The 23,009-nt window shown below is 35.4% G+C and overlaps 2 protein-coding genes across 2 annotated transcripts in view; one reads left to right on the forward strand and one right to left on the reverse strand.

The window, feature by feature from the left end:
• The first annotated feature begins 1,010 nt into the window (after positions 1–1,010).
• Positions 1,011–5,932, forward strand: LOC149575302 (uncharacterized). The gene is made up of 3 exons (XM_089816020.1): positions 1,011–3,117; positions 3,433–5,079; positions 5,853–5,932. Exons 1-3 carry the CDS (start codon positions 1,011–1,013, stop codon positions 5,930–5,932), a joined length of 3,834 nt encoding a protein of 1,277 aa, XP_089672146.1.
• A 144-nt stretch (positions 5,933–6,076) lies between these two features.
• Positions 6,077–23,009, reverse strand: part of LOC149575303 (Rhodanese/Cell cycle control phosphatase superfamily protein) — a 46,151-nt gene continuing 29,218 nt past the window's right edge. The window contains exons 4-5 of the mRNA XM_089815079.1: positions 6,912–7,217; positions 6,077–6,687 (exon numbers count right to left, since the gene is read on the reverse strand). Coding sequence (XP_089671205.1) covers positions 6,352–6,687; positions 6,912–7,217 — 642 coding nt within the window. The 3' untranslated portion in view covers positions 6,077–6,351. The remainder of the gene's footprint in view (positions 6,688–6,911; positions 7,218–23,009) is intronic.

The following is a 23,009-nucleotide window of genomic DNA, read 5'->3' on the forward strand; positions in this document are numbered from 1 at the left end:
AACATTTTTAAAAAAAGTTCTACCCGTACATGCAAATGACTCTTTTGCAAAAGTATATTGTATTTGCATTACAATATTTTGTCGCTCTTTACTATACATTATCTATGCTTACCATCTTCTCTCTTTTTTATTGACTACTATCCCCATTCTATCTACACGTTGATAGGGTTTGAATTCCCCTTCAATACTTTCATTTTCCTCTTCTTGTAAATTGAAGATATAGTTGTTGTTTGTTGCTCATATCTATAATGTTATGGTTTTTCACTGACAACTTTTTGTTTCCATAAAAAAATTTTATGTGAAATCTTATACATGTTCTCTATGCTTGATTTATGGTTGCACACTAATATTATTATCTAATATATATTATGATTTATAATACCAAATACATTACAAAACAATAATCAACACTTTAGTCTTCGAAATTATAGGAATGACAAAAATAATCAAACAAACTACTACTAATACTTTTCACTCTACTTAAATTTTTCATGCATACAACTTGCTAGGAAGGATTGACTCTTCTTTTAATATTGTTTTTTATTTATATTTCCTTGCTTTTTATTTGGATAGTGGTAATAGAATTACATTGTTCTTATTATTATACAATTCAGGAAATGGCTCCTACTGCTCCTGATTCGGAAGAACAACCTATCCATACTCATAGTGTTGCTATGCATTCACAAAAGAGAAGTCGCTTGTATTATGCACGACATAGAGAAGAAATTAGAGCACGTTGTTGCATTCAACGCTACCAACTTTTACAATCAACATCAACCCAATCATTCCCCCACTACTGCCAAAGTTCACCAACTTCAATTACTCCACAACCTTTTATTAATATAGCACCAAATCTTGTTGAGCATAATGCCCATTGTCAACAAACAACAACCCACATGGATTTCCACTTATCATCTACATATATAGATGCATTACATAGATTTAGAACTAGGATAGATGCCCTCTCAAAACTGCAAACATGTACAATATGTAAGGAGTGCTACCCTGGTATGAATGTATGTACATCGAATGGACTTGTAACTTGTAAGAGATGTTTTTCTGAGAGGGGTATACATCGCTTCTCAGAAGCCAACAACATGGACCCCTTTGAGCAGCCAATTGTGTTGAAGGTTCTCACCCAAGTAGAAGAGATGCTTATTGCACGTGTTACTCCCATCTTGCAAGTAACACATGCTCATGGTGGGCAATACAAATATAGTGGCCACACAATTAGTTTCCCCCAGGATATACAAACAATTACAAAATATTTACCACGTACAATTGACCAACTAGATGCGTTAGTTGTTCGAAGATTTAATTCAATTGGCAAGCATTATGATTGCTATGTTAGTAGAAGTCATGTTCACAATGCACTCTTGTATAAGATCAAATTTGACCCTTATTACAAAGATGTACAAATTGACAATTTGGCATTATCATTGCTCCCTAATTTCAACACAGATATTTCACCAATGCTACGTACGATTGATGATTCTCGTGAACCTTTATATTCTACAGATGCACTAGTAGAAAATGTACAATGTGATATGGAAGGTGACTCCCAAAATTCAACATCATTTATGATGAGCCTACCAAACAAACGTCATCAACTCCAAATCATTAAAGATTCTTTACAAATAGAACAAGATACAGATGACATGGCAGTTTGGCCACCCATAAATTCAACCCCTATTAATGAGTACAATACAGAGGGGTTGTTTGACATGGCCTTTCCCATGCTTTTCCCAAATGGTACTGCACTACCCATGCAACCTCAAGCTAGAGAAGTGGAAATGCATGAATATGCAGTGCATCTTATCCATTACCATGATAATAGGTTTGGCCAACATCCACGCTTTACATACTTCCTATTGAATCTTATGATGCGTCATCGTAGTCAGTCTACTGCATCTATTTTTATTAAACGTAAAGTTGAAGACAATACACCAACCACAATTGAAGACCTTCACTCTCACTTGACTAATCTGCCTAACAATCAATTGGCAGAAGAACTAATGCACTTTGGTTCTACCTTACGAGGGACAAGAGCATTTTGGAATGCACGTCGCACAGAGTTGACAAGTTTAATTACCCAAATAGGCTCCCCAACATTTTTCTTTACGTTGAGTTCAGCAGACACTAAATGGCTTGATTTGCATAGTGTTATTTCCCCAAATATTCCATCTTCATTGCTTACCAACAAACAACGCATTGATAATGTGATTAATAACCCTCATACAACATCATTATATCTACACCAACGCTTCACAATTTTTCATGAAGAGATAATCGAGAAGCTCATGGACGCAACTAATTATTGGTATCGCTCAGAATGGCAGGGTAGAGGGTCTGCGCATGTACACAGTGTCATTTGGGTAAAAAATGCTCCAAATATGGACACACTTGATTGGGAAGATCCTGATGCAGTAGAACAAGTCAAAAACTTTTTCGAAAAATATGTCACTACTATTAACCCTCGCTCAAAATATGAAATAGACAACATGCAAAATAGAGCTCCAACAGATGATCCATGCCTTCTAACTACAACTCAATTAACTTCTGTTGATCAATTCATTGATTACGAAGAACTAGTTAATCGTGTTCAAAGGCACACTCGATGTACTGAGAGAACGTGTTTACGTAAGAAAGGTAAAGACATGCAATGTAGATATAAAGCTCCATGGAAAGAATGTGAACAATCATCATTATACCTTAATGAATCAGGACACGTATGCTTTGAACCAGCTAGAAATGATGAGAGGTTGAACATTCATAGCCCAGAAATGTTATCAATATGGAGAGGGAATATAGATTGTCAACCTATTACATCCCGAGCATTAGTTCTAAGATACATTGCAAAGTATGCATCAAAAGCCGAAAAAAAATCTGAAAACTGTGTTCAGATGTTGGGCAGAATTTGTTTAGATTCAAATCTTAGCGACAATGCTGGCAAAGCATATCAGAAGTTTGTGGTTGAAATTGTTGCTGAAAGAGATATTAGTGCACAAGAAACATGTCACATGCTTCAAAAATTACCTCTTGTAAATTGCAATCGCAAATTTATGACTTTGAATGTGGGGAGAAAAGTGTTGCACCGCCTAAAACAAACAAATGATGGTAGCAAAATAGAATCTAGCTACATACAAGCCTACATGGAACGTTCAATTGACCTTGAACAACTTACACTAATTGAATCAGCCAGATCATATTCATATGCACCTTCTCGAAAAGGAACCAAATGGAGAATAAGAAAGGAAAAAGCAATAGTGCAAGTTTTTCCTTAATTTTTTTCAATTCCAAAAGAAGACTTTGAACATTTTGAAACATTTTATTGGAGTGAATTGCTTTTGTACAAACACTTTCGTGAGATACACCTAGATATAGGTTTGGACAAAGATGACATTATTGGAAATTGGAATCTATTACACATAGAAACGTATAAAGTTTGGCATGTCGATTGTACTGGTCCGGTTGAAGATGTCATGAAAGAGGATAATGAATCAGATTGCGATGTAGATATACATGCTTCATTACAAATGAATGAGTGGGAATTTTTGTCCCAATTGGGCCTTGCCAATAGTTCTACCTTAAATGACCTGGACATGTTGGGAAAACGTGACTTTGACAACAACCATCCATGGGAAAACCATAATGTTCCCAACTCATCCACCTCTACCACTACCAACAATTACGATTTATCACGTCAACAACAACTTGCACTTTCAATCATTATAGACCACTCCACATCAAATCTCTCCATGCAACCTTTATACATGGTCATACAAGGAACTGCTGGAACTGGAAAATCATACCTTATTAGTTGCATAAGAAGTGCACTACACAATTCAATGTTCAATGCAATAAACCCACTCCTTGTTCTTGCACCAACAGGTATTGCAGCCTTCAATATCCATGCATCAACCATACATGCAACCCTCAAAATTCCAATTCGAGAAATGAAATCACTGCAAGGACAAGCATTGACAAAATACCAAGAAGAGATGAAAAACATTCGTTACATTTTAATAGATGAGATGAGCTTCATAGGCCCCAAACTACTACTAAAAATTGATTCCAGACTACGTGAAGTTGTACCCCAAAAACAACACCTTTGCTTCGGTGGCATGTCCATGATTCTTGTAGGAGACCTAGCCCAACTTCCACCTGTTATGGACAAACCAATCTATGCATCTCACACTAATGCAAAACACTTGTGGCACAATTTTAATACAATTGTAACATTGAAAACGATATTTAGACAGCAAGGTGATGATCCACTTCAAATACGATTTCATCAAGCACTACAAAATATGCGCAATGCAGAACCAAATTTACGTGATTGGGAGTTGTTAATGACTCGCACAAATAAAAACCTCACTCCAACTGAACGAATTGACTTTGACCAAGCAACACATTTGTTTGCTACCAATGAACAAGTTTTGCTCCACAACAAAAAGATGTTAAAAGAACTAAATGTCCCTATTGCACTTTGCACTGCAATAAATGCACATCATAGGCTTGAGGAATTTGCAAATGATGACCAACTACCTAGAGAAGTTTTACTATGTAAATTTCAACGTGTTATGCTTACAAGCAATCTTTGGATCGATGTTGGTCTTGTTAATGGATCTCTTGGAGAGGTCAAGGATATAGTGTATCCAATAGGCTCTAAACCCCCTCTGTTGCCTTCTTATGTTACTGTAGAGTTCAATAGCTATACTGGTCCACCTTGGGATCCTAGAAACCCAAAAATTATTCCAATACAACCAATTTCTCGAGGCAATCGTACCCAAATACCGCTCACCACAGCTTGGTCTATAACTATACATAAATCACAAGGTCTTAACTTAGGTATGGCTACAATTGACATAGGTAAAACTGAAAGACAAGGCCTCACCTTCATAGCAATCTCTAGAGTCAAATCCATCCATGGCCTTCGTGTAGAGCCTTCCTTCTCTTTTGAGCGCTTTTGTAAGATGCAAAAAAACCCATACAATATCATTAGAAAGAAAGAAGAAGCGCGTTTGCACACAATGTCGCATAGAAATCACTTCTATGAAGCAACTTCTACATTGAATGGTAATGTTTGGCATTCTAAATCTTTTTGTTTTAATTTTATTAGTTTCTTTTTCTAACTTCCTAAGAAATCCATAACACTTTGTACAGGTTGACATTTGTTGGATTCTAACAAGGAGTTCACACATATCAAATACTCAAGAAAATTTCAAGTTTGTCAACTTACTTTTGAATGATTTCAATTTTTTAATAATTCTGAATTTTTGATAATTTACTCATATGTACTTTTCTTATTTATTAATTCCATTTTCCTTTTATGTACAAGTCTTTCCCGCCTCGTCAAAAATAGGACTCCATTTTCTTCATATTTAGAATTGAGAAGATATTTCAACAAATGTACATTACAATTGTATATTCTATGTGAACCCTTTAAAGATGTTACTCATGTATATATGCCTGTGTTGTATATAAATTTACTCATATGTACTTTTCTTGTTTATTAATTCCATTTTCCTTTTATGTACAGGTCTTTCTTGCCCCGTCACAAATAGGACTCCAGTTTCTTCTATATTTAGAATTGAAAAGATATTTCAACAAATGTACATTACAATTTTATATTCTATGTGAACCCTCTAAAGATGTTACTCATGTATATATGCCTTTGTTCTATATAAAATGTATATACTTTGCCTTCAGTTTGAAATCTCTTCTTAATTAGAAATTTGTTCAATTTTTCTTTTCTACTAAAACCTATCGGCGTACCCCTTGCACCTCTTTTGGTGCAAGTGCTAGTTATTGAATTTGTGATCTTAAAAAAGTCTGAACTGTTACATCAGTATCATGTGGAGACAAAATAGACGAAATCATGTTTTGCATGCATGCTTCTAATAAACAGAACTGGCGTGGAGAGGCATGATGTTCAAAAATATGGACCATTTAACACGATGATATAGCTACACTCGAAGAAAACGTATAACCATTTTCTTAGAAAACTTGCTGGCATGCTAAATGACCTAATACTTGAATATTTTAGAATAATTTAATAAAAACAACAAAGAAATTGTAGAGGAGCTCTTACTCTCTTTTTAAATGGAAAATTAAATAGTCTATAGCCCGCATAAATCCAGGCTGAGTTAAACCTCGTAAAATTTCATTTTTAGCATGTCAAATAGCGTAAGGTTGGAATAAATTCAAATTGAATACGTAACCATCCAACGCATGTTTTCTGCATCCCATGATGAAAGAGCTTGCAGATAACCGAAAGCATTTTGAAAGCCAACTCCAATCACGCTTCCTCGCTGAACTTAAAGCAACTTTGAAAAGGAAATAGGCATCCTATTTGTTGTTACTAGGAGGCACAACCCTATCAAGTCCTCCAATAACACCCCACATCTCAAATTGTTTTTGCCTAGCTCTTGCCCTTGCCTTTTCTTCTTCTGATTTTGTATTGTAGCAATGCGGACAAGAAACTCCATACTCCCACTCAGCTGACTGCATATCCATATCACTTACTGGTTCCTTGCAGGCATAGCAAAGTTTATATGTTCCTTGCTTCAGCCCATGTTCAACTGAAACTCGTTTGTCAAAGACAAAGCATTCACCCTCCCAAAGGCTCTCAGATGATGGGACTTCTTCCAAATACTTGAGAATTCCTCCCTCCAGATGGTACACCTTAGGATGACAGAAAATGAAAAACTCAATAGAAATAAACAGCTGAAGGCTGCATAATTATTCATCGATTAAATATCTTCATTTTTAACGTAAACTCATAAAAATAACACGAGGAGAATGATAAACATGACAGTACAGAAGAAAATTACCGATGCAATCAAATGCAATTGGCTTAAAGAAGAAAATAAAACAATGCAAAGTAAGAAACAAATTAGATAGTTAACCTCTTCAAATCCTTTACTCATAACAAAACTTGTAGCTTTCTCACATCTGATACCCCCTGTACAGTACATTGCGAGTCGTTGTGGGCTTTTTCCAGATAACAATTGTCGACTTGCCTGTTCATCTAAATCACAGTTATCTGGAATTAAGATGTCTTCAGATTGTGAAATACCACTATCAGACTGATGCATGAAAAGACGTTTCTCAATCCAGGATGGAAATTCCCTGAATGCAGAGGTATGAGGATTAACTGCCCCTTTAAACTTCCCTATTCGAATCTCATAAGAATTCCTTACATCAACTACCATCTGCACATCAGAAAACAGTGTATCAAACCACCAATGAACACAACGTATAGTATAATAATAACAAATCTATTCCTAACCAAGTCCAATGATGATTATGATCATCGATTATCTTTGATTTGAACCACATCATCCGTAAGACAGAACCTGGTAGAGGTTTCAGGTTCGGAATATATTTTGCACTTCGATAAGCTTCAGCTGGTGAATATAAGGGTGAATGGTTCATTTAAAGATAGAATTGTAACATGAAATAATCATTCTCTAATGGTTCATTACATATAAGCATGAGTCAGTCAAACAAATGCAAAGACATGAACCAGTTCGACCTCTTCTGTTTACTCCTTCAATATGTATTCAAATGTTACACATCAAGCATAAATAGAAACTTGCATCTTTAATCTTATTCAATCGAGTATATTTGCAGTGTAAAGTGTTTTAATCATAGTAACAATAGTCACCCAATTATTTGGGAAGGAATGGTAGTGCAAATGCCATAAGCCTCAAGATTAATCCTTTGCCAGGACACAGCTTGGTGTATCCAAGCTAGCTGGCTTTGGTAGAATGACTAGAAATAAGGATCAGTTACTTTTTGGTGCTTCTAAATTTCTAACACTTGGAAGTGTCCACGAATAATATGACAGCCGTGGTTATGAGTGATATCGTGTACTGTAGATGATTCAGTCAAACATCTCAGGAAAAATTGAGTAGGAACAGCAAGGTTACTTGAGAGCAAAGTAAATCCTGGAACATCTACAAATCCTAGACTCTAGAGTGGGTTATCATCATCATCTAATTATGTACATCATTGAAATAAGAAAGGTGAATATTTAAGGTGGATTAGCCTGGCCATAAATTTCAACCTCCAATCGAGATGAAGACTGTGGTTAACGTGAGTATTTTTTCTCAATGGATGAAAGACAAGGATCTGATTTTATTGTATCCTAATTAAAGCTAATGGTACATGTGGGTTGTTAGGACCTCTATACCTATTATTGGTTCTGTTGGTAGATGTGTCGATGTCCCTTCCATATCTATCTTAGCCTTCAGCAAATAGCTTTTAAACTATCAAACTTTACAATTTGTTGAATTGTCTCTTTGATAAGTAGATTTGACAAACTAGATTTCTACTCTATTCATTTTTGTTCTCATTTAAGGAATCTTTTGTAGTGAGATTGTCCCTTGGGATCTCAGTTTTCAGCTTTCCTTAAGCTTTCAGGAATCCCACCTCAAATCATCACTAAATATTTTGATGGAGAATTGTCTGCAAATTTATAGCTAAGAAGCTCCCACTTGACAATGAACCTAAATTTTCTTGTTATGTCTTCTCAAAAGACCACATGCTTGGTTATAAAACATGATAAAATTTAAATTGATGATGTTAATGCTGGATATTGTAGAGCAAAAGAATGCTGCTATTCTGGGAGAGCTCTTCTAAACAGGGGAATAGAAAACAAAAAGCACCTGCAAACAATTCAAGCCTTTATATTATAGAAAATCAGACATCCCCTGAATATTCTAGTAAATAAATCCGAATGAAGAATTTCTATATCAATTCTTGGTATATAAATTTCAGAACTAAGATATAGTCATGGGTTTTGAGAAAGCTGCAATGGGCAAGATTTTGCCATTAAATCATTCAACCCAGACGAGTTATAACTTATTTGTAGACACAGTGATGCATCTTGGACTGTTGACCAGTGGACCAACCTTCCCATCCACCCACTCAGTCGCCAGTGTTGAGGAGAAGTGTCTAGAGAACACTGAAGAGCATGTTATCTCACAACACCCATGAGATATTTTGGTCCACCAGCTCAGAATTGTAACTCAGGGGAAGGATAGCCATATTGACTGCAAGATTGTCACCAGTAGTTTCTGTAGTTTCCCAGGAGACCAATTCCAAGAGATGTTTTACATGAGAGTTGATCATTTCATAGGTGGAATGGACAAGGATAATACCTGGCAATATTTCTTGGTCACAGATGACTTTGATAGTCTTACTGTTCTTTACCAGTTACGTAAATAAGGTTTTATGGGTGTTCTCACACCCCAGGCTTCTAAGCATGGCATTCAAAACTGTTAAACTTTCTCAAGCTTTCTTAGTAAGTGATGTATAATTCATGACATAATCCAAAGATCTCTGGAGAAAAATCATGCTCCAGGAGTGGTTTGGCTTCAGTGCTTTAACAAAATTTTAATTATGTTGAGTTTTTTGTTTTCATTCTTTTATGTTTTAATTTTATTACTGTTGTTAATTATTACACTTTATTTCCCTGCCAAAAATTGATTGTCCTCAAGAAAACTTGAGTTTTATCTTGTCAATTGGATTCTCCGCTAATATGAAGGCCAAACCTAATTGAATGGCAGTTAAAGTACGTTCATCTCACAGGCTGGCAGGATAAAAGAAGAAATCTGTATTTGGATGTGGAGAAGGCAAGTTGATTGTAAAGTTTCTTGGGGGCTAGAAAAGGGGCCTAACCCTGCCTTGCTATTTAATAAGCCACTGAGACCAAAATGGGCACCTGACCCTGCCTTGTTGCTCATAAGCCACTTAGAGCAAAAAAGAGGGCCTAACCCTACCTTTCTGGTCCAATGAGCCAGGAAGGGGCCTAACATTGCCTTGCTGCTCATGAGCGACTAGAGACAGAAAGAGCGCTTGACCTTGCATTTTTGCTCCCAGGAAACAAGAAGAAGGTCTAACTCCACCTTGTTGCTCATAAGCCACTTGAAGCGACAAAAAGGGTCTAAAGCAGCCTTTGGGCCCAACCTTGCCTTGTTGTTCATAAGCCACTTGAGCAACAAAGAGGACCCAACCCCACCATTCTGCTTCCATTAGCTAGGAAGCCCCAACCCCACCTTTCTGCTCCCATGAGCTAGGAAGCCCCAACCCCACCTTTCTGCTCCCATGAGCGGGAAGGGGGCAAACCCCACCTTACTGCTCATAAATGCTGATTAATTCGCTCCAATATGCTTCAAAACAAACTTGAAATACTCTTAATATTTATCTACTCTAGGGCTGCTCTAGTATGCTTCAAGGATTGCTTATGAAGTGCCTTTAAACTTTCTCATGATCCTCTTTTCCATCTGCTCTTCTGCTATAAATAGGAATGATATTCGTTAGTTGCTTCAACAACCATTTGGCCCTCACGCCAACAGGAACAATGCTCCAAGTGCAATTGTAATCTCGCCTCTTTGGGATTGCCCTAAATCTTGCTCAAAGTTCAATAATCTATATATATATATATGGTTGCTGTGTCTAATGATAAACTGATTGTGACACTGATTGATTGATTGATTCCTGGATTGATGTTTGAAAGATTAATATACACTAATTGAATCGATGGAAGAATTGACTACTGATCTGTTTGGTTGACTCCCCGATGATGTTTGAAGGATGATTGAATGATTTCCTTTGAATTGATGACTTGATATATTAGTGCACGGGGGTTGAATGAATGTGGAATGCACAAAGTGATGAGTGATGATGGAGTGGTGTTTATAATTGGTGACCAATGATAGATTATTGATCTTGGAATGCTTCGAAAGATTTCTCCTTTAAAGTATATTGGTGGAGGGGTCACCACTTTTCATTGTTGCCTTTTAGAATAATATCTTATTCCCAAAAAATTAATCTCCTTTGGATATCCACCTTAAATGAAACCTTCTCCCCTTTATTTCATACAATGTGATTCATGTTCCCTTTGCCCTGATCACCACCTTTCACAATTACCACCCTCGAAAGAGTCATAATCTTTCATCATTTCTACCCTTTGAGGAGCACAACCTCTCATAAACACTACCCTTGGAAAGAGCCACACCCCTTCATAATTAGCACCTTTTTCAAGTCATAATCCTTCATAATTACCACCCTCTGAAAAAGAGAATACCTTTCATCCTTCTTGTTCATTGAGTTAGAACCTTATTTCATCGCTTTCCTCTTCCATTCATCCTTCCTCAATACCTATGCTCCCTTTTCTCTCACTTCCTCCATATGAATCACAACCTTTCATCATTTCTATCCTTTGACAATCACAGCCTTATTCCATACATCCTTTCTACACTCTCTCTTACTTCCTTCATATCCCCTTCTCAAACAAAGTTCTCTTCTCCCTTTTATATCTCATGTTTGAGAGCCACAAATTTTCATTTCATGCTTTTGACCATCCATTAAAGTTTAAACTTAACAAATGTTTAAATATGTGTTAATGCAATTAAACTTATGATCAGACTGTATAACTGATGTATATGACAAATCTGATGAACAGAATACTGACTTCTATTTAATTGTTTTGCAAATTATCACAGGTCCTTGAAGCAATATTACAATACTGTAAATTGAATATGATTACCAAAGTTATAATGGATATTTCTGCTATTGCCCATCAGGAGAGAAGAGAACATTTATTGATTTTGATGTGTATTCTCTCATGATCAGTCAATATAAGTATATCCCCCAAGAGTCATAATAAGGATGGCCGTGACTATTGTGATAAGTCAGGTTTGACAAGGCATGAACACTTTATTTAATTAATCCAAGAGACCTGATCAGGATCAGGTATGATTAGTAACTAAGTAGTTGTGCCCTAAGATTATCAGGCAAGTATTATGCATTTATAGTAATCCTTTTCATAACCTCCGATCAGCATATTGGATCATACACACGATCCATAGAGGTTTGTACAAGATCGTCAGGGATATGCAACCTGATCTGAGAGAAACATAATCGGATATGCAGACTTGTTTGATCAGATTTATTCAAGGAGGATCTGCATAATCACAGAGTAGATTATATTCATGTGCATGTGTGTGAATGTGTATCAGTTCACATGGTGTACTGGTATACATGCACACATATGCATATATTATCTCTGTCGATCTGACCGACGCTATCTTTTCTTAACACTCCCTCTTAGCTAGGGAAGATAACAAGTATGAATAGGTATTGATATTACCTAGCACGTGATATCAAGAGTATGCAAAATATTGAGTCAGCATGATATTTGTATATCCAAGTTATGGTATGCGCACTAACACCATGTTGCATGATGTCTACCATAACATGTCATGGCATGCCCACCATGATTATCTAATTAAGACCATATTGATCCACAACAGATATCAAGTCAGCATGATATCGATCACCGAGAGATATTAACTATGAAGACATTTCCATGAATATGAAGTCAGCATGATATTTGTCATGATAGTAAACATCGTAAAGTTGTCACTTTACAATGTTGAATGCAAGTGTTCATTATCAGAAAAATCATTACCTTTCAGTAATATACACATGAAGGTGATAAAGGCATAGAGTTGCACATATGACAAAAGAGTTTACACATTGAACATCTTTTATATATATATATATATATATATATATATATATATTAGTACAAATAAAACAATTTTGAGACAATCTCAATAAATTACATTTCAACCATACCAAGTTTCTTTCTAAAGTGTTCCACTTTAACTCTAGAGAGAGGTTTAGTGAGAATGTATGTTGTTTGATCGCTTGTACTAATATACTCCAACTAGATTGCATTCCTTTTAACTATATCCCTCACATAATGATAAGGAATCTCTATATGCTTGGACCAGTCATGGAATACAAGATTCACAGAAAGCTTGATAAAGCTTTGAGTAGATAGTGGTAGGCTTTAGGGGTTCACCAAATACTCCCACAATCAACTTTCTAAGCCATACTACTTCTCTAGCCCCCATAGAGGCTGCAATGTATTATGCTTCTCTAGAACTCTGTGCTACTAAAGACTTTTTCTTGCTAATCCAAGAAATCATGGCTGACCCCAAACTGAAACAACATCCAAATGTGCTCTTTCGATTAGTCATACTACCAGCCCAATCTGAGTCTCAGTATCCATGTAGGTCTAGATTAACTTTCTTCTATTTGGGTCCATATCTAATCATACCTTGTAGGTATCGCAATATGTGTTTAGCAACAACAAGGTGTATTTCGTGTGGTTCACACATAAACTGACTTAAGGCATTAACTACATAGAAAATGTCAGGTCATGTATTAACCAAATACATCAAAGATCCAATAACCTGTCTATAGAGGGTAGGATCTATAGATCTGGATTTCTTTGTTGCCTCTTTTAACTTATGCAAGTTTGTTCCCATGGGTGTGCACATAAGCCTACAATTTAGCATTCCAAATCTTTTTAGAATATCAATAGCATATTTTCCTTGGTTTAGAAGAATACCATCAAATTTTTGCCAGACCTCCAATCCTAGAAAGTAGTGTAAAATACCCAAGTCCTTCATATCAAATTTTGAAGCCAAATCTTTCTTGCATTGAAAAATGAGGCGATCTTCTCCTGTAGTTAGTAGGTCATCAACATATAGGATCAAAATTAGCATATCACCTTTAATAATTTTAAAGTAGAGATTTGGATCTGCATTATTCTTTGAGAAAACTAGTCCCATAAGGTAGCTGTCAATTCTCTCATACTAGGCTCAGGGAGCTTGTTTGAGTCCATCTAAGGCTTTCTTTAGTTTGAATGCATGGGATGTTGCATTGTGAATAACAAAACCTTCAATTTGTTCTAGATAATCTGGTGTATATTCTAGCGCTTAGCTACAACAATGGCTATAACTACTCTAACGGAAGTATATCTAGCAATAGGTGTGAACATCTCCTCATAGTCAATTCCTTTTGTGAAAATCCTCTTACAACAAGATGTGCCTTATGTTTTTCCATATGGCCGTCTGCAGCATGTTTAATTTTGAATAGTCACTTAGAGGAGACAATAGATTTCCCTTCATGTCTAGGTACTATATCCTATACATTATTTTTCAGAATGGATTGATATTCTTTTTTCATGGCATCTTTCCATAATCGGTGTTTAAGGGCTTTTGTTACACTGGCACGTTCTGAGTTTATAACCTTGTTCATTAGAGCCACATAGTTTGATAAAATGTTAGGCCTCTTACTCTCTCTAAAAGTACCTTTGGGTGCCGCAAAGTTTTCAGCTTCCTCAACAATCTTCCTAGGCTATAGTGGAACCTCCCTAGCCCATACTGGAACCTTCCTTTTGTTAATATTTTGGTTTTCCTTTTGATGCTCCCTTTGAATCTCAAGATCAGGTTGCTCCCTTTGAGGCTCAGAGGTAGGTTCTTCCTCCATGTTTTTAAGTGAATATTGAGTTTCTAACTCATTTGAGCTTTTCAACCTTTTGAAGGCAATGTCTTCCTCAAAGACAACATCTCTGCTCAACTCTACTTGGCCTTGTTCAAGTAGATATATTATGTAGACTTTAGAAGTTTCACTATAACCTACAAAGATCCCTTTTCTCCTGGAAGGTTCTAATTTTGTCCTTTCCGCTTTAGGTGTATGTATGTATATTGGGCACCCAAATATCCTTAGATGACTTATATCAGGTTTTATTCCAGTGAAAAGCCTCTTCTGGTGTTTTATTATCAAGATGTGAATGAGGACATCTATTTTGTGTGTAGATGGTTGTTCTTGAAGCTTCTACCCAAAATGAAGTATCAAGGTTTTGGTCATACATCATTGACTTTGTAGCCTCCACAATAGTTCTTTTTTTCCTCCCAACCACCCCATTTTGTTGAGGATTATAGGGTACAACAAAATCACTCTTAATCCCGGCATTAATACAAAATTCTTTATAAATTTCTGAAGTGAATTCTTTCCCATTGTCAATTCTCAGGGTTTTAGTTTTCTTTCCAGATGAGTTCTCTGTTAGGGCTTTCAATTCTTTGAATTTCTTAAGAATCTCTTCTGACTCTTTACATCTCAGGATGTAGATTCAAGTCTTTCTGGAGAAATCATCCACAAAAATTACATAATATAGGGAACCTCCAATGGAGGGGGTAGAGGGGGTAGGCATAGGTCCACATAAATCTAGTTCCAATACATTTTTGGTTCTGCTCAAACTATTTTGAAATGATTCCTTAGAGATTTCCCTAAAGCACACCCCTTACATGTCCCATATGGATTGGGTTTAGTTTGGGAAGTCTCGTCACTAATTTTTCCATAAATGTTACGGCTCGAAAGTGTATATGCCCTAATCTTCTATGCTAAATTTCATCAGTCATAGGTTTCATGAATAAGTGTTTGTTTTGACTTAGTGCAGAGTTTGTATAGGTATCCATGTCTTATACCTATGGTTTTAGCTTTTCTTAAATGTAGCATTCATTGGCCATGCCAAGACTTTCCATCATGAAAGAGACTCTAGATCCATTGTCTTCTAGGGCATATATTGATACTACATTTCTTTTAATTCCTGGTACAAATGGTACATCTTGTAGTTGAATAGTGATGCCTAAATCTAATCTAATGTTATAGGTTCCCACTACTTTTACAAGATGTGCGTAGTCATCTTCAATAGTTACCTCTTCCTCAATTTCTTCAACCATAGTATCTAGATGTTCTCAGAATATAGTGATATGTCTAGATGACCATCGATCACCCAAGCATTGAATTTATTGGCACATGATTTGATAGTTTTGAATAGAATAGGAACTTCTCATAATCCTCAATTGTATTTGTTTTTCTAACTTTAGCATAGGATGCTTGTTTCTTAAGTCTGTCGGGGCATTTGGTGGCATAGTGACCATATTCATCACATTTGAAACACTGAACTTGCGAAGCATCTTCTCTTGTCTGAATGAACCTTTTCTATTATCATTTTTCTTCCCTTTGAAGTTCTTCTTCTTTACTTTCTTATGATGGTTGGTATTCAGAAAATCAATGTTTTCATTTATGGATTTTTCTTTGATTCCTTTTGGTAATTGTCTAACTTCTTCTTGTAGGTAGTTGGATCTTAGGTGGTCTAACTTCAGAAGCTTTGACCTTGCACTTATGCCTTGTTTGAATGATTACCATGAGTTGGGTAGGCTGCTTAGAGTTGTTACGATAATTCTTTGCTTTCTATTTCATACCCAATGTTTGATAGTTGACGTCTTAATTCTATTATTCTCATGAAGAAGGCATTCACAAATTCGCCTTTGTTCATACTTATTTGATTCAATTGTGTTTTGAGTGCAAGGGCTCTGCCTGTATTGTTTATCTCAAATGAACTATTTAGAGATTTAAATATAAGGTATACAGTTGCTTGTTTCGCTAGAATAGGTACTATGTGGTCCTTTACAGAATCCACTATCATTGTCATAGCTTTCTTATTATTTTCAATCCATTGGGATTTTTCTATTTCATCCTCAGGTTTTGTCCTTTTGTCTTTTATCTATGAGTCTAATTTACACTCTTCTAATATCATCATGATCCTTAGCATCCATGCTATTAAGTTATTGGCCCCTTCAAGGCGATCCTCAAATCTTATTGGATTTGTCATTTTGAGGGACGGAAGAGTGATTGTATTCATCAAGGGTGGTCTGATTTCTCAAGTTTACCTTTGATCTTACTAATCTACCTCTGATACCATGTTAATGCAATTAAACTTATGATCGGACTGTATAACTGATATGTATATGACAAATCTGACGGACACAACACTGACTTCTATTTAATTGTTTTGCAAATTATAGCAGGTCCTTGAAGCAATATTACAATACTGCGAATCGAATATGATTACCAAAGTTGTGATGGATATTTCTACTACTGCCCATCAGGAGGGAAGAGAAAATTATTGATTTCAATGTGTATTCTCTCATGGTCGGTCAACATAAGTATATCCACCAAGAGGCATAAAACGGATGGTCATGACTGTTGGTGATAAGTCGCGTTTGAAAAGGCATGAACATTCAACTTAATTAATCCGAGAGACCTGATCAGGATAGGGTATGATTAGTAACTAAGTGTGCCCTAAGATTATTGGGCAAGTGTTATGCATTTCGAGTAATCCTTTTCATAACCTCCAATCAGTACATTGGATCATACACACGATCCATAGAGGTTTATACAAGATTGTCACAGATATGCAACCTTATCAAAGAGAAACATAATCAGATATTCACACTTGTTTGATCAGATTTATCCAAGGAGGATCTGTATAATGACAGAGTAGATTATGTTCATGTGTATGTGTGTGAATGTGTATCAATTCACATAGTGAACTGGTATACATGCACACACATATACACATATTATCTCTATTGATCTGACTGACGCTATCTTGTCTTAATGATATGTTTTTTTAATTTTTGGCCTGTTGTAATTTAATGTTATTCTTAATAAAATTACTAAGTCTTATTTCAGAAAGGCAAATTTAAAAAGACCAGCGAAGGAGGTATGATATTGATAAAGTCACTGCAAAACAATTGTTTGGAGATTTTACATTGGTATGTTGGTGAAGTTGAAATGTCTTTGTTTAAGGTGACATCCATTCATAATCTAAGAAGCCGGATTCGTCCCTGGTTGCCCAGGATTCAGGGCCGGGTCTGCACGGGTCCAGATTCTCCCCCGGGTTCACTGCGGATCTAGGCAAGGTCCTTAGTTTGGACTGTGGGTTTGTCTAGGTCCTTGCTGGAGCAAACTCGGACGAACCCACAGCAAACCCAGGGCTAAAACAAATTTAAAGAGTGTTTTTTTAATTTTTTTCTTATGTAACTGTAAAAAGAACTTAATAAAAAACATTTCACTCATCCAATCTCTTATGTTGAGGAGGAGGATGATGATATAGCAGCATATGAACCAGTTTGGGTTCCAATGATGAGGATCTAGATATAGTTGCAGTTGGGGATGAAGCCATCAATCCCTCATTTTATGATGATCCATTTGACCCTTGAAGGACATTTGATACTATGATTATTTATAAACTACTAAACACTATGATTATTTATAAACTACTAAACACTTGTCATCTATCATCATGTTCCAAACTTTATTATTTGATGAACTAGTCTTTGTTTTGCAATTTAGTAGTTCAATGTATTATTTGATGAACTAGTCTATGATTTGCAATTTTGTAATTCAATGTATAATTTTCTTTACAATCATGAAGATAGATTAATGGGCGAGTATTTAATGTTTATCGTTGACATTTGGCATTGATCAATGATCAAGCAACAATTGTTCATATTGTGAAATGACTTTGTTTTGCAACTATGCATGTTTCTCTTGTGTGTGTGTTTGTGTACTCACAAACCCACCCACGAACCCAAATGGGAAAAAAAATTGCCCAAACCCACGAACCCGAACCTAGAGCTCAAATCTGTCCTGAAACCCAAATCGACAACTTAGTTCATAATTATTTGTGTAGTCATTGACAATAATAGATCATAATTCTGATTGCACAAACATGTTTTTTGAGAGAAGGCTCTTTCTTTAAGAAATAAGTGATTCTTCAAACTCTTCTACAATTGGGAGTCAAATTTGGAGAAATAAGTAGAATTTTGGGAATAATGGAAAAATCATTTGTTCTAGCCAAAGTCTAAGGGGCCACGATTTTCATACCTGGCAAGTTAAAGTGGAATTAATTTTAATAGAAAAAGATATGTGGGATATTGTTAATTAAACTACAATGTTTTGTGGCATTTCAAGGATAGTGGTGGGGGCAAATAAGGGTGCGGATGGTGAAAATATTTTAATATATAATGATCAAATAAATAGTCCTGCATAATGTAAGATAAATAATCAAAATCCAAGTTATTGTTCTAATTATGACTAGATAAATCTTCCAAATGAGGACTAAGGATAACTCAAAAAATAAGAATTAAATAATTTAACGTCTATAGTATTAGTAAATCCACTTAACATTGTATTGGAATTTTGGAATAATTATTAATAGACTTTAGATGCCTTTTAGAATATATATATATATATATATCATACTGATCATGTAGAGAAGATTGAAAGAAACAATTAATAGGAAGATTGGATTCAAGTAATCCGGTACCATTTGGTTTAAACTTAGAATTTTATTATCTTCAGTGCAGAAATTCAAAGATTTTATTTATTAATTTTATCACTAACTAAACTAATGTGTTCATTAAGTGTTATTTCGGATCAGCAGGTTAATAAGAGGAAATCATTTCTTTAGAAGTGGATCCTACCTAAGATACTAGATCCGGTCGAATTTTTTAATTCTCATTTTGATCAAAGAAGTTTGATTGATCAATTTTATATTATGTATCTTCTTGTACTCAAAATAAAAGATTGAAATAGTCAGCTGGGGTATGCCCTTTCTAATTACATAATAATATAGGACTATGGTCCCGGGCAAGACTGGAGGTTTTCTTCTCCATTCTTTCCTACCAGTGCCTGTTTGAACGGAGTTACTTTATTGGATTTTTATTATTATTAATATAATCAAGGCCTCGGCCGTTTACTAATCAAAATAAAAAGAGGACAATGGTGGGGGAATGGCAAGGGATGTGTTTCCAACTTTCCGGAATGTTTTCTAGAGGGCCAGTTTTAGGGAACAGCAGGGACGACGGTATAAAAGTTCATATATATATCGAATTTTCAAATATATTAATATATTGTAAAGGAGGGAAAGAGAGAAAGATATGTCAATAACCACTAATAACAATATCAATATGTAAATAAATAATGAGAACAATAGTATAACAGCATTGTAAATTTCCATATAGTATTGTAACACTAGTCTTAAAAATAAAAAAAAATCCATGGTCTATTCATATCCAAAAGTCTCAAACATGTATCCAAAAGTCTTAAGCATCAAAGTCTAAGAAACTAAGCCCAAAATATTAAAATCCAAGGGCTCAAAAACAATCTGAATCACTATTCCCCCTTCGGAGTAGATCCTCAAATGGTAGCCACTATGGTCAGTGCCAAATAATTAACATTTTCAAAGAAAATAAAGTACAACCATATAAAGAAACTTCGGAGTAGATCCTCAAATGGTAGCCACTATGGTTAGTACCAAATAATTACAATTTTCAAAAAAAATAAAGTACAATCATATAAAGAAATAAAATAATGCATCTTTGTATTTTTTATTTTCCAAACTCAAAAATGAAAGTTTTCAAGCATAGTATTAAGACTCGGACTTGGCATGACTTGGAAAATTCAGTAGATGTCACTGTGTATTAGTGTATTACATTGGCTATATTCGATTCTCATATATTTGAATTTATAATTGTTGTTTTGTTTCTCATAGATTTGAAATTTGAATATATCGTTTTGATTCTCATACAGAGGTATAGAAGCAAACAAAATTAAAGAAAAAAGATTATTTTTTGCTTTTTTATGCCAATAAACATCCCTTGTCATTTCAAGACAGCTAGTCGTCCCTTGGGCATCCCCTAGTGGTTTTGGGGATGGCTAGCCATCCCCAAAATGAAGAGGAACATTTCTTAGCATTTTGAGCAGTTGAACAGCTATTGGGGATGCAAGGGGACATCCCCTCAGCATCCCCCTAACCCAGAAACAGCAAGGACAGAGGGACACCGGGTTTTAGGGCAAGGAACATGTACTTGTGTATCCTTGTTAAACTATTAAGAAACCACAAGATGAAGATGAAGTAGTTAAATGGGTAGCAAACAATTGTAAAGCCACAACATTGACTAATTTTGGATTGCCTAAAGCCTATTTCCATATACTGATTTGACAAAACTATAAAGCAAATATGGGAGAATCTAAATTATTTATTTGGGTCACAGGATGCAAGTGCCAGGAAATCCATTATGCAAAAGCTTTTTGGTTTAACGATGAAAGAAGGTGATAGTATTGTGAGCAGTAACATTTAAAGCAGTATGCCTTCAAGTTTTTATCATATGTTTTACATTAAACCAAAACTAATCCCAAGTTGGAAACAATAACTTCCTCTTTGATTGATGAAGAAAGTACAGTTGGTACAAAACAATCAATAATTGAGGAAACTGCTTGTCTTGTTACAAAGTCAACTATTTCAACAACGAAAGAAATGATATGCTATTAGCATATTACTGTCAAAAAAGTGGACATGTTCAAATAAATTGTATTCAATGGGCCAAAGATCTTACTGATGGGAAGCTGAAGAAAAATTAGCTCTTGCTACGACTGAAAGTGAAACACAATATTGTACTTTTGTAGTGCATAAGGAAGACTCATCCCACCATGATAATAAGAAAGAATGTGCTTTAGAATGTAAAGATGACATCAGAGGTTCGAGGAAATGGAAGCAAGTGAGCACCTATCATCCTAAGATAGCTTCTCACTCGTGGATGATTCATTGTGGATTTAAGTTACTAGATTCTTGTATTTTGGATTGATCCCAATACTGATTCCATTGCTCTGGGGTCCTTCCTAGGCTGCTGGATTCCAAGCAGGATTTGGCAGAACTAAAGGGGACCCCCTGAAGTGGGTCTTCGTTAAAACCACAAATAAAACCCTAATTTTGACATTTAAAGCGAGCCTTTGTCCATTTTATGCTATTTCATTCTTCTATCAAGTATTTTTCACCACTTTTTCCTTTTTTTATAGTTCTAGCATTTTTCTTCAAAGGTAAATGCTATGGAGGACTGAGATACGCATCAAAGGCCTAGGAATCATTGGATATAAATATGATATATAATGTATTTTATGTATAGTTTTATTGGCAATCATGGATTTTCATTTAATCATTTAGATTTTATGAGTATCACTCTTCTAACTTGTTATTAATATTATATGTTTGGAGATTTTAAACCAATGATGAATGAACATGTATAAATATATGATGTATATATAAAATTATAATACGTGACTGTGAGTGTGTGTGTGTGGAACCTAAGCCCAAGCAAAACAAAATTTTGTCATATCCCCATACCCAAATCTGAATCTAAACCAGAATCAGTAACTTAGATTGTGGGAGAAGCACCTTTTCTATTTGTGTGCCTTCAAAGAGCAATGTGGGGGAGGGTGGGGCTAAGATTTTTTTGGTGGGTGCACTTGATGAATCTACAATGGTTGAGGTTTTGTATAGCAGAGGTGGGAATGTTTCCACAACATCGGAGGAGAGTTGTTCTCTCATATGCAGCACCAATAATAGATTTTGACATTGTCCAGGACATGTGGACTTCTGAAAAGAAGTTGTTCTCTCACTGTGTAGGAGGATAGGGACACTTTATGTGCTCTCATGTTGTGCAAAGGTTTACAGATTCTGTTACATCCCAATGTTTTGCTTGATTTAAATGTCATTGCAGCCGTTGGGACTTCAAATGAAATTGAGTTGGTTGATTACATTGTTGTTTATTTTTTACTTCGTGTGAAAATGAAGTGTTAGTTGTTCGTTACGGTTTCATGAGAAATTGAAGAGTGGGTTAATCGTTATGTTTCATGAGTAATTGAAATTATGGTTTTCGTTCTAATGTTATATGAATGGCAAGTGGTTTAGCTAATAAGATTATTTAATTTTGATTAAACAACTTGGATATATGTTATTGCCTTGATAAACTTATTTTGCAAGAACACGACAAAGGGGGAAAGCATTGCCAGAAAATGAAAGGGCATGTGGGCACCTCCTACCATTGTGCTAATAGGTATGGAACCTAAACCACCTTGGTCAAGGGAAAATTGGACTAGACAAACAATGGTATACCATGTGATCATCATGCGTAAGTTGGTCTACACATTTAATAAGATAATAAAATAATTGATCTAAAACAAATGGCTACCTTTATATTTGTTGGGATAATCTCAGAGCTTCCTATTATAACAATCATGTCTTAATACAAGGACACCATGATACCTACATGTACACGTACATGTATATACATATATACACATACATATACGCAAATTCAATACTGACGTACACAGACATATACACTTACTTAAATATGATGTATACACAAGGTATGTATAATTAGAATTTTATGTATGTGTCTGTGTCTGTGTCTGTGTATGTATGTGTATGATTAAAATTTACGTGT

The sequence above is a fragment of the Cupressus sempervirens genome, chromosome 2 (genome assembly GCF_028749045.1).
Source record: "Cupressus sempervirens isolate cs-2001-9-10 chromosome 2, ASM2874904v1, whole genome shotgun sequence".
Lineage (NCBI taxonomy): Eukaryota > Viridiplantae > Streptophyta > Pinopsida > Cupressales > Cupressaceae > Cupressus > Cupressus sempervirens.